Source organism: Telmatherina bonti, assembly GCF_933228915.1.
Source record: "Telmatherina bonti genome assembly, chromosome: 6".
NCBI lineage: Eukaryota > Metazoa > Chordata > Actinopteri > Atheriniformes > Telmatherinidae > Telmatherina > Telmatherina bonti.
In genome coordinates, this window is record NC_136624.1 from 41,513,546 (window position 1) to 41,525,466 (window position 11,921).

Consider the following 11,921-nt stretch of genomic DNA (forward strand, 5'->3'; position numbering starts at 1 on the left):
GGCGGATGCTTTAGTCCAGGTCTGGGAGGAGATCCCTCAGGAGAACATCCACCGCCTCATCAGGAGCATGCCCAGGTGTTGTAGGGAGGTCATACAGGCACGCGGAGGCCACACACACTACTGAGCCTCATTCTGACTTGTTTAAAGGACATTACATCAAAGTTGGATCAGCCTGTAGTGTGTTTTTCCACTTTCATTTGGAGTACAACTCCAAATCCAGACCTCCATGGGTTGTTATGTTTGGTTTTCTTTGATCATTTTTGTGTGATTTTGTTGTCAGAACATTCTGCTATGGAAAGAACAAAGTATTTAATAAAAATATGTCATTCATTCATCTTCTGAATAAATAATTCATGATAAAATTTTTGTAATTTTTCTTTGTTTTTATTGATCTTTTTACTTTTCTTGGGCATTATAGCAGCAGAATGATGATCTGGCTACTGTGCCGTTTTTCCTCATTGAAACCAAGAAAAATGAAAAGAAAAAAAAAGTTTTAACTTTTTTTTTCTTTTGTCTGCAAAAATCAGCAATATTGAAGAATTGTGAGAATTGCAATTTATATCAAATCGGCACCCCAAAAAAAAAATCGTAATTGAATTGAATCAGGACAAAAGCAGATCGTGACAGCCCTAATATATACTGTAATATATATGTATGTGTTAATATATATATATATATATATATATATATATATATATATATATATATATATATATATATATGTGTGTGTGTGCGTGTGTGTGTGTACATAATGTGTGAGTGAGTGTTTGTTTTCCTCTGTGTGGCCCTGTGATGGACTGGTGAGCTTTCCAGGGTGTACCCTGCCTTTTGTCCAAAGACAGCGAGGATAGGCTCCAGCTCCCCGTGACCCTGATGGATTAAGCGGTTAGGAAAATGTATGAATGTATGAATGAATATATATATATATATATATATATATATATATATATATATATATATATATATATATATTTTTTTTTTTTTTTTTTTTTTTTTAATATATTTTTTTTTTTCAAGGTGTTTGGGTCTGTTTACTCTCTTCTGTTATCTTTCTATACTATCTCTATCCTCTCCGGTCAGGTCTGGCAATCAGCAGTACTATGCAAACTCTGTCATACAAATACTCATTCAAAATAAGATGAAAAATAAAATAAGAATCCAGATCATCAAGGGATCATTATATCTATAAAGTTCCTCCTGTTGAGGCAGATTTGCTCAGCAGAACACAGCAGCCAGACCATCATTCTGCTGAGGCACCCCTAAGATATCCATTGTTTTTTCCTGTAGATATTTTAAAAGTGACACTTCAATAAAATGAATTATTTAATCACAAACAATGTTGGAAAAAAAACATCACTAAGAGGAAATAACAGGAAACCAATGGTAGTCTCATAAATGAAGCCAGTGTTTAATCTGCACTGAAAGCCCCATATCTTTGTCCTTCCTTCTAACTGTTTACACAACATGTGTCCCTCATAGTAATGGTGTGCTGTCTTTCAGTGGCTGTTTGGTAAACACATAAAGGTCCATAATTAAAGGTGAGCGATTATTGTATCCAGTCCAGGGACAAGATGGAGCGAACGAGCAGCATGCGAAGAAAGGTCGTCGCTAGACAACATAAGGCCGAAGTCATGATTGCGGGAGAACAACTCAGGTATGAGAAACAGATGGGTGAGAATTCAGCTAATAAGTTTAAGTTTTAGACTTGTCTGATCTGAACATGTCATCAAGGATAAGACTCCATGACGGAAAACTGATAAAGGACAGACGGTATCACCTGCGCACATACCCCAACTGCTTCGTAGCGCAGGAGCTTATAGACTGGCTTGTGGGCCATAAGGAAGTTTCAGATCGAGCAACAGCAGTTTGCCTCATGCAGCACCTCATGGACAATGACATTGTGCATCATGGTAACAAGAACTTACCATCGCCTACACATATCTTAAGATCTTGTGCATGGATGAAATGTGTTACAGCTGCTTTAACAGTTAAACTGAATGCTGCCTTTTTTTTTTAGTCTGTGACAAAAGGCCAGTGTTCAAGGATGCCAAACTGTTGTATCGTTTCCGTAAGGATGATGGCACCTTTCCCTTCAATCAAGAGGTGAAAATCTTCATGCGAGGACAACATCTGTATGAACAGTAAGAGCTGTGGAGCTTGTAAACCTGGTGTTGCAAGTCTATCATTATAAGGAATGCTTTTCACCAAAAACACCCTTGGTCCATGTTTTATTTCAGTCCATCCCTGTTCCCAGTGAACGACAAGGAGGATGGGCAAGTCACCAGACTAACACTCTCCCACCTACTGCAAGGGTCAACTTTAAGTCTAAAATGAGCCCAATGTGTATTTTTGGATGGTGTAAGGAAGCCAGAAAACTCAGCAGAAGACAATAAATGACCCCAGCGTAGGTTTAAACCAAAACCCTCTCGTTATGAGAGCAGCCATGCAAGTCACCCTGCAGCCCCCCTCCAAATTACCAGTATTTTAAAATGAATGTAAAATCTGAAGCCAGTACCTTAAAAAAAGAACTGACAGAAATCTGTCATTTTTAAAAGTTTCTACTGATATCACATCATCACATTACTGAAATAACTGATGTCTTTCATCTCTTAAAATATAGCATCTGCTCATTGTAAGTCCATGTAAATCTCAACTGCTACCATTTTACTACGGTGTCTTTGGATGGACAAACTACTCTGCAGCTGTGTCCCAATTTAGGGTCTGTGGAATAGACAGTAGAATAGAATATATATATATATATATATATATATATATATATATATATATATATATATATATATATATATATATATATAAATATATATATATATATATAAAATATATATATATATATATATATATATATATATATATATATATATATATATATATATATATATATGTATATATTTATAGTCTGGCTGGTGGTTTAGTCCCACATAGTCATGGTAACGCTTGGCGTCTTCCACTGGTGGAGCGTAACTGTGGAGAGGGAGGGTAGCTCTGGATGAGGGAGTGAACGGGAGATGTTTAACTTGTTTTGTAAACCAGAAGCAGAGCTTTGAATCTGATGCTCAGCAACTGGAAACCAATGAAGTCTGATTAGCAGCGGAGTGACATGAACCAGTTTGGACTGGTTGAAAACCAGACGTGCTGCTGGTTCTGGATCATCTGCAGAGGTTTAACCAGCATGCAGGCAGACCTGCCAGTAGGGAACTGCAGTAATCAATGTGTGAGATGACCAGAGCTTGACCAACTTGAGATAAAATGACTCACACATATAAACAAGTTTGCTTGTTTGTTAAACTTTTGACAGACATACATGTTGGTAAATTTGTATGGCTAAATGTTCCTTCCAGGCTTTTCTTGATGTAATTTGCATGTAATGAAAAATGTCTTATTGTCATTTTCCCTTTAGGCTTATAGCAGAAAAAAACTCAATTCTGCAACTGAGAGAGGAGCATGGAGTTTCATATCAGCGTTCCTTTCCTGGCTGCCAGTTGATTGATTGGCTGCTTCAGAATGGAGAAACAGGAAGTCGGCGTCATGGACTGGAGTTGTGCCGTGCTTTGCATGAGCATGGTATCATTCAGCATGGTGAGCAAGTAATCAATTATTTTGTGATTTACAGCATGCAAGTTGCAAGCAATGAGGAGTCCCTTAAACTTTTGCAACAAGAATAAATGAATGAAATATTTCTTTGCAAACAATCCCATTCATTCTGAAAGCATGTCGCGCTGTTGTTTCATCCTCTTTCTTTCCCACTAGTGGCAAAGATGCATAACTTTTTTGATAGTGGACTACTGTATCAGTTCTGCATCAATTTCCGCCGACGCCGGCGGCTATTTGAGCTACTAAATGAAAGCAAAGAACACGACAGGTGTGTCTTGACCACCATCCAAGATGACAACAATGAGAGTCCCTTTATTCTGCGCAAAGGCTCAAACCAGGAGTTCAACAGTCCTTTCCAGTCTGGTAAAACATTTTTACAGAGCCTTTGCTGTAAAGTGAATTTTGTTTCTAAATGCTGATTTTAAACAATCCTTTTCCCACTAACCTTACTCCAGTGGGGTCAAGTAAAGACCTGAAACAGGCTATTGGTGGACGTCGTGGCAGCTTGAATTTCTTTCAGCTACACTCATCGGGATTTCCAGCTCTTGCACAACTGTCGTCTCACACAGCTGTGCGAAGCAATCCTAAATCAGGCAAGTGTGTCATTAATATTCAACTCTCAATTCTTTAAATGTAGATGACTTCAAAAAATAATTACATAAAGAGCTAAAAGAAAATATTTAGAACTTGACAAGGAAGTTTAGGTATTAATTTACAGTGCGCTAACATAAACAATTCGGTTGTGTTACAGTCCTGAAAAGACATGTCACATGTGAAGAGTTATTGGCACCTGGTGCACCCTTCCTCAAAAAAGTGTTGACAGTGAGTTATTACTTATATAATCTCTCACATAATGTATGCACATGGTAAGTTTAAAGTGGAAGAAATCCCACAAAAAGTAAAAAGTCTGCAAGTTTAAGGCTCTGTGCATTCTTGGAATCATCATGTTTAGTGTTTACATAAGTTTTAAAGTTGAAATTCTCTCACCATAATTCCAGGTGGTAGGGGATGCCCTGGGATGGGGCGTTGTGGTCAGAGGTATGGCTCCTTGTTATGTTCAGGCTGTTGACCCTGGAAGCCCTGCAGCTGCTGCTGGAGTTAAGGTGAAATAACACAAAAAAGAAAAGCAATGCACAAATCCAATGTACAAATAGTAATATATTCTGTGTATATGATTTTATTTAGGCGAGGCAGTTTGTGTGCCAAGTGAACGGAAAGTGTGTTCTTAACCTGGACTACAGAACAGTCACTAGACTGGCAATGACTGGACCTCGCATTGTTGAACTTGAAGTTATGGAACCACTGGAATGAACACAAACACTTTAATAAAGATAAACTGTAGCTTTGGACACATTTCATTCAATAGAAAATGACATATTTTTCTATTACTTACCACTGAAGCAGAACTCATTTGCTTATTTGTGAGAAATAAAAGTTATGGCAATAAAATTCGAAAAATGTTTATTTTCTCTGCAGTAGCAGCTTCTTCCAAAGGTGTACCTTAACTGTGTTTAACTTTCGCCAATTAATATGTTGAATAAAACATTCAACAGTGTAACTTGGGGTAATCCCATAGATTGCATATAGAGAGGGTTATATATAGTATCTTTCATATCTATGGGTCATCCCATAGACTGTAATATAGAGTTATATAGAGTATCTTTCATATCTATGGGTCATCCCATAGACTGTAATATAGAGTTATATATAGTATCTTTCATATCTATGGGTCATCCCATAGACTGTAATATAGAGTTATATATAGTATCTTTCATATCTATGGGTCATCCCATAGACTGTAATATAGAGTTATATAGAGTATCTTTCATATCTATGGGTCATCCCATAGACTGTAATATAGAGTTATATAGAGTATCTTTCATATCTATGGGTCATCCCATAGACTGTATATAGAGAGGGTTATATAGAGTATCTTTCATATCTATGGGTCATCCCATAGACTGTAATATAGAGTTATATAGAGTATCTTTCATATCTATGGGTCATCCCATAGACTGTAATATAGAGTTATATAGAGTATCTTTCATATCTATGGGTCATCCCATAGACTGTATATAGAGTTATATAGAGTATCTTTCATATCTATGGGTCATCCCATAGACTGTAAATATAGAGTTATATAGAGTATCTTTCATATCTATGGGTCATCCCATAGACTGTAATATAGAGTTATATAGAGTATCTTTCATATCTATGGGTCATCCCATAGACTGTAATATAGAGTTATATAGAGTATCTTTCATATCTATGGGTCATCCCATAGACTGTAATATAGAGTTATATAGAGTATCTTTCATATCTATGGGTCATCCCATAGACTGTAATATAGAGTTATATAGAGTATCTTTCATATCTATGGGTCATCCCATAGACTGTAATATAGAGTTATATAGAGTATCTTTCATATCTATGGGTCATCCCATAGACTGTAAATATAGAGTTATATAGAGTATCTTTCATATCTATGGGTCATCCCATAGACTGTAATATAGAGTTATATAGAGTATCTTTCATATCTATGGGTCATCCCATAGACTGTAATATAGAGTTATATAGAGTATCTTTCATATCTATGGGTCATTCCATAGACTGTAATATAGAGTTATATATAGTATCTTTCATATATATGGGTCATCCCATAGACTGTAATATAGAGTTATATAGAGTATCTTTCATATCTATGGGTCATCCCATAGACTGTATATAGAGAGGGTTATATAGAGTATCTTTCATATATATGGGTCATCCCATAGACTGTATATAGAGAGGGTTATATAGAGTATCTTTCATATATATGGGTCATCCCATAGACTGTAAATATAGAGTTATATAGAGTATCTTTCATATCTATGGGTCATTCCATAGACTGTAAATATAGAGTTATATAGAGTATCTTTCATATCTATGGGTCATCCCATAGACTGTAAATATAGAGTTATATAGAGTATCTTTCATAAATATGGGTCATTCCATAGACTGTAAATATAGAGTTATGTAGAGTATCTTTCATATCTATGGGTCATCCCATAGACTGTAAATATAGAGTTATATAGAGTATCTTTCATATCTATGGGCCATCCCATAGACTGTAATATAGAGTTATATAGAGTATCTTTCATATATATGGGTCATCCCATAGACTATAAATATAGAGTTATATAGAGTATCTTTCATATCTATGGGCCATCCCATAGACTGTAATATAGAGTTATATAGAGTATCTTTCATATATATGGGTCATCCCATAGACTGTAATATAGAGTTATATAGAGTATCTTTCATATATATGGGTCATCCCATAGACTGTAAATATAGAGTTATATAGAGTATCTTTCATATCTATGGGTCATTCCATAGACTGTAAATATAGAGTTATATAGAGTATCTTTCATATATATGGGTCATCCCATAGACTGTAATATAGAGTTATATAGAGTATCTTTCATATATATGGGTCATCCCATAGACTGTAATATAGAGTTATATAGAGTATCTTTCATATATATGGGTCATCCCATAGACTGTAAATATAGAGTTATATAGAGTATCTTTCATATCTATGGGTCATCCCATAGACTGTAAATATAGAGTTATATAGAGTATCTTTCATATATATGGGTCATCCCATAGACTGTAAATTTAGAGTTATATAGAGTATCTTTCATATATATGGGTCATCCCATAGACTGTAATATAGAGTTATATAGAGTATCTTTCATATATATGGGTCATCCCATAGACTGTAATATAGAGTTATATAGAGTATCTTTCATATATATGGGTCATCCCATAGACTGTAAATATAGAGTTATATAGAGTATCTTTCATATCTATGGGTCATCCCATAGACTGTAAATATAGAGTTATATAGAGTATCTTTCATATCTATGGGTCATTCCATAGACTGTAAATATAGAGTTATATAGAGTATCTTTCATATCTATGGGTCATCCCATAGACTGTAAATATAGAGTATCTTTCATATCTATGGGTCATTCCATAGACTGTAAATATAGAGTTATATAGAGTATCTTTCATATATATGGGTCATCCCATAGACTGTAAATATAGAGTTATATAGAGTATCTTTCATATCTATGGGCCATCCCATAGACTGTAAATATAGAGTTATATAGAGTATCTTTCATATCTATGGGTCATCCCATAGACTGTAAATATAGAGTTATATAGAGTATCTTTCATATCTATGGGTCATCCCATAGACTGTAAATTTTGAGTTATATAGAGTATCTTTCATATCTATGGGCCATCCCATAGACTGTAAATATAGAGTTATATAGAGTATCTTTCATATCTATGGGTCATCCCATAGACTGTAAATATAGAGTTATATAGAGTATCTTTCATATCTATGGGTCATCCCATAGACTGTAAATATAGTTATATAGAGTATCTTTCATATCTATGGGTCATCCCATAGACTGTAAATATAGTTATATAGAGTATCTTTCATATCTATGGGTCATCCCATAGACTGTAATATAGAGTTATATAGAGTATCTTTCATATCTATGGGTCATCCCATAGACTGTAAATATAGTTATATAGAGTATCTTTCATATCTATGGGTCATCCCATAGACTGTAAATATAGAGTTATATAGAGTATCTTTCATATCTATGGGTCATCCCATAGACTGTAATATAGAGTTATATAGAGTATCTTTCATATCTATGGGTCATCCCATAGACTGTAAATATAGTTATATAGAGTATCTTTCATATCTATGGGTCATCCCATAGACTGTAATATAGAGTTATATAGAGTATCTTTCATATCTATGGGTCATCCCATAGACTGTAAATATAGAGTTATATAGAGTATCTTTCATATCTATGGGCCACCCCATAGACTGTATATAGAGAGGGTTTATAGAGTCTATTTCATATCTATAGATCATCCTGTCTCTGTTTCGCACCTCACTACAACTTCCGCCTCTGTCTGGTCGCCATTTCGGGTTGCGTGTTGAACCACATAGCGCAGCTAGCATGTACGCTGATTAGTGGCGCCAGTTAAAAGAATATCACGAGAAGCAACAGCGGTCCTGACAGTCGCGAGTGTTTGATTGCACTGTGTATGTGAGACGTCCATCACTGTTTTGCCATCCGTCCCTCCAGCTAGCAGCAAAGTGTATATGGAGGCTAACTAGCTTAGCCGACTAGCTGTGGATATGCTGAACAAAAACATAGGCTTCGAGGACACCTTCCTTCTATAAGTCTCTACAAGACAGCTGATCTGTTGGAGAGACATTTATGTCGTGAAACAAACTGAATCTGGAATCCAGCGGTGAGTAAAACGCTTGCTTTGGCCTTGAAAAGTAACCGCGACCGGCAAAGTGACCTGACTTCGGCACCGCGTTAGTCACCATGCGCGCGGGGAACGAAGCTAACGGTGGCTAGCCGCTAGCGGGCTAACGGTGTCTAACCACTAGCGAGCTAATGTCACACTGCTAGCCGCTAGCGAGCTAATATCACGCTGCTAGCCCCTAGCGAGCTAATATCACGCTGCTAGCCCCTAGCGAGCTAATATCACGCTGCTAGCCGCTAGCGAGCTAACGGTAGCTAGCCTCTAGCGAGCTAACGGTGGCTAGCCCTTAGCGAGCTAATATCACGCTGCTAACCGCTAGCGAGCTAATATCACGCTGCTAGTGGGTTAATATCACACTGCAGCACGCCAAACTGGAGTTACTGGGGAGACCGGTGCAGCTCAGGTAGTGTTACTGGTTTGATTTATCAGGTCAAACTAAGATTTAGTCTTCTAATTGTTGCCAGTAAAGGTTTATTTGTTAGGAAATCCCGGTAAACACTGTTTTTGATTTGTCAGGAGAAATGTACCAACTACCGGTGAATAACCTAACAAAAATCCGGAAAGCCAGGAAACAAGTGAAAAAATCACTTGAAGACATCGGACTGGAGTTCTGCAAGGAAGCAGCAGAGGTAAGTCGTGTTTGGGGGTCTTTCCCCCCCTTTTTAAGGAGATCTGAATAAAACCAGAAGTCATTAGCTGGAATTTAATATTACCAAACACAGCTGTTGCATGCACAGATCTTCTTTTTAATCAGTTATACTGCTAAATGACTGTCATAAAAGATTTTTATCTGGGAAGATAAATATGTTATTTTCTCTGTTTGGCTACCTCTAATACGGTACAGAAATACTGAATCACAATATGTCTTTTAATCTTTTCACTTATTTCTGCAGCAGTACAAAGAGTTTTGTCCAGATGAAGAGTTTGTGAAGGACACTTTGGGCTTTGACATCTGCACATGGGCTCCATCATACTCTAAAACACAGGTATATCGCAATTCAAGTTTTATTTTCTCAATTTCTTCATGCACAAATGACATTCTGTAAAGGCCATTGTTTTTTTTCCCTGCTGTTTTATAGGAGTACAGGTCAAAACCATTTTGCTGCACAGAGTGTTCATTTTCTTCCAAATACTACTCGGGCTACAAGAATCACTTCCGTAATGTACACAGGAAACTGTTTGACAGTAAAATCCTACTCAACTGTCCATACTGCGCTTTCACTGCAAGCAAGAGAACCCTGGAGACCCATGTTAAAATATTCCACATACCCAGTTCAGTACGACAGAATTATGGGAGCCCACAGGCAGCTTTGCTGGGAAAGAAAAACTTGGCAAGCACCGGACAAGGACATGGTGTAGAGAAACCAATGTACTTCTGTAAAAAATGCACATTCCGGAATAATCTCTACAATGTGGTCAGAAGACACATCTACAGGGAACATTTTCAGCATATTGTCTCACCATATTTTGGCGTAGTTTCTGAATCCGCTCTCAAAAATGGTGCTAGTTCTGTCAACGGCAACAACATCTTCTGCAAACGATGCCAGTTTACCACGCGTAGCTACGAGGGTCTAGTGCAACATGTCATAGAGTACCATGAGCGCATTGGGTCACAAGTAACAACCATGATTGCACATGCTAATGTTTTGGTGCCGGGGCCTCAGCCCTTACCAGCCATGTCCCAGAAAGTACCTCTGATGGTTAACAGACACCACACACTTGGATCTGAGCAAGTGGCACAGCCTGTAATTGGGTATTTAAAACCAGTAACCTCTGTTAGACATCAGCCCTTCACCCCAGCCAGTCAGATTCATGTCATGACTTCCAGCAACACCGTAGCTGAAAACAGCGCTACTGGAATCAACACATCCCAGACTCAGAAGTGGAAGATCTGCACCGTTTGCAACGAACTTTTTCCTGAAAATCTGTATAGCTCACATTTTGAAAGCGCACACAAGGCAAAAAAAATCTGGGCGCTAGCTAAATACATCATGAAGATCCACAACTTTACCAGCAAGTGTTTGCTTTGCAACCGCTATCTCCCCAGTGACACGCTACTGAACCACATGCTGATTCATGGGTTAACCTGTCCACAGTGCCACTCGGCTTTCCACAGTGTTGAGAAAATCATGGAGCACGTAGCTCAGGCCCACCCCGATGAGTACGTTGGGCCCCCTGGTGCTTCACCTCTGACCTTTGATCTTACCATTAAACAAGGTAAGTCCAGCAACGTGCAGCTTCTGGTTCTCACTTTCAACATGAAGGAACCGGTCAATGGTCAAGATCAGCCTCCCCCCGCTCAGAAAAATGTACCCCTTCATGGCAAATTACCTCCTCCCAAAATGATTAACAAACGCAGCGAGCCCAGAGGTTTTGTTTCCCTGATCAACAACAATGATGTGGGAAAGACCGTATGTCCTCTCTGTTTTACCATCTTGAAAGGCCCCATCTCCGACGCCTTGGCCATGCATCTGAGGGAGCGGCACCAGGTGCTCCAAACAATGCATCCTGTTGAAAAGAAGATGACATATAAGTGCATTCACTGCTTGGGGGTGTACACTAGTAATATGGTAGCATCTACAATCACGCTGCATCTTGTGCAGTGCAGAGCTGTTGGTAGGAACCAGGCAAACCAAGGTTTCAAGTCTGCCTTGACTGTCAACTCATCTGGAGCCGGCATTCTGAAACGGCAGCTGCCAACTCAGGTCACGCCCAACCCGAAGAGGGCCAAAGTGGACAAAGGCTCGAAGGCATCGGCCACCACTGGTGGGAGTAAGGGCGAGTGCGATGGGCTTGTTCTGGATCCTCGAGGCTATGAGCACAAGACGTATGAAGCCAGAAAAGATTTCCTGACGGCGTATTTCAACCGACGGCCATACCCGTCTCCTCAAGAAGAAGAGAAGCTGTCTGCGAGTCTGTGGCTGTGGAAATCTGATGTTGCCAGCCATTTTGCATCGAAG

The 11,921-nt window shown here is 38.2% G+C and overlaps 2 protein-coding genes across 4 annotated transcripts in view; both read left to right on the top strand.

The window, feature by feature from the left end:
- Window positions 1-1,571: 1,571 nt before the first annotated feature.
- Window positions 1,572-4,923, top strand: LOC306757655 (DEP domain-containing mTOR-interacting protein; the record flags this gene model as incomplete). Its single annotated transcript, XM_079242774.1, has 9 exons — window positions 1,572-1,654; window positions 1,732-1,910; window positions 2,018-2,141; window positions 3,419-3,597; window positions 3,769-3,975; window positions 4,068-4,211; window positions 4,364-4,434; window positions 4,611-4,715; window positions 4,798-4,923. The coding sequence occupies 9 exons, from the start codon at window positions 1,572-1,574 to the stop codon at window positions 4,921-4,923; spliced, it is 1,218 nt and encodes a 405-aa protein (XP_079098900.1).
- A 3,699-nt stretch (window positions 4,924-8,622) lies between these two features.
- adnpa (activity-dependent neuroprotector homeobox a) overlaps window positions 8,623-11,921 on the top strand; it is a 4,481-nt gene continuing 1,182 nt past the window's right edge. The window contains exons 1-4 of one of the 3 annotated variants that reach the window (XM_079241911.1): window positions 8,623-8,940; window positions 9,478-9,590; window positions 9,855-9,947; window positions 10,041-11,921. The exon at window positions 10,041-11,921 is cut by the window's right edge and continues 1,182 nt beyond it. In XM_079241911.1, coding sequence (XP_079098037.1) covers window positions 9,483-9,590; window positions 9,855-9,947; window positions 10,041-11,921 — 2,082 coding nt within the window. In that variant the 5' untranslated portion in view covers window positions 8,623-8,940; window positions 9,478-9,482. Of the gene's footprint in view, window positions 8,941-9,263; window positions 9,365-9,477; window positions 9,591-9,854; window positions 9,948-10,040 lie in introns of those variants that run through there. The other 2 variants (XM_079241913.1, XM_079241912.1) reach the window with 2 other exon arrangements.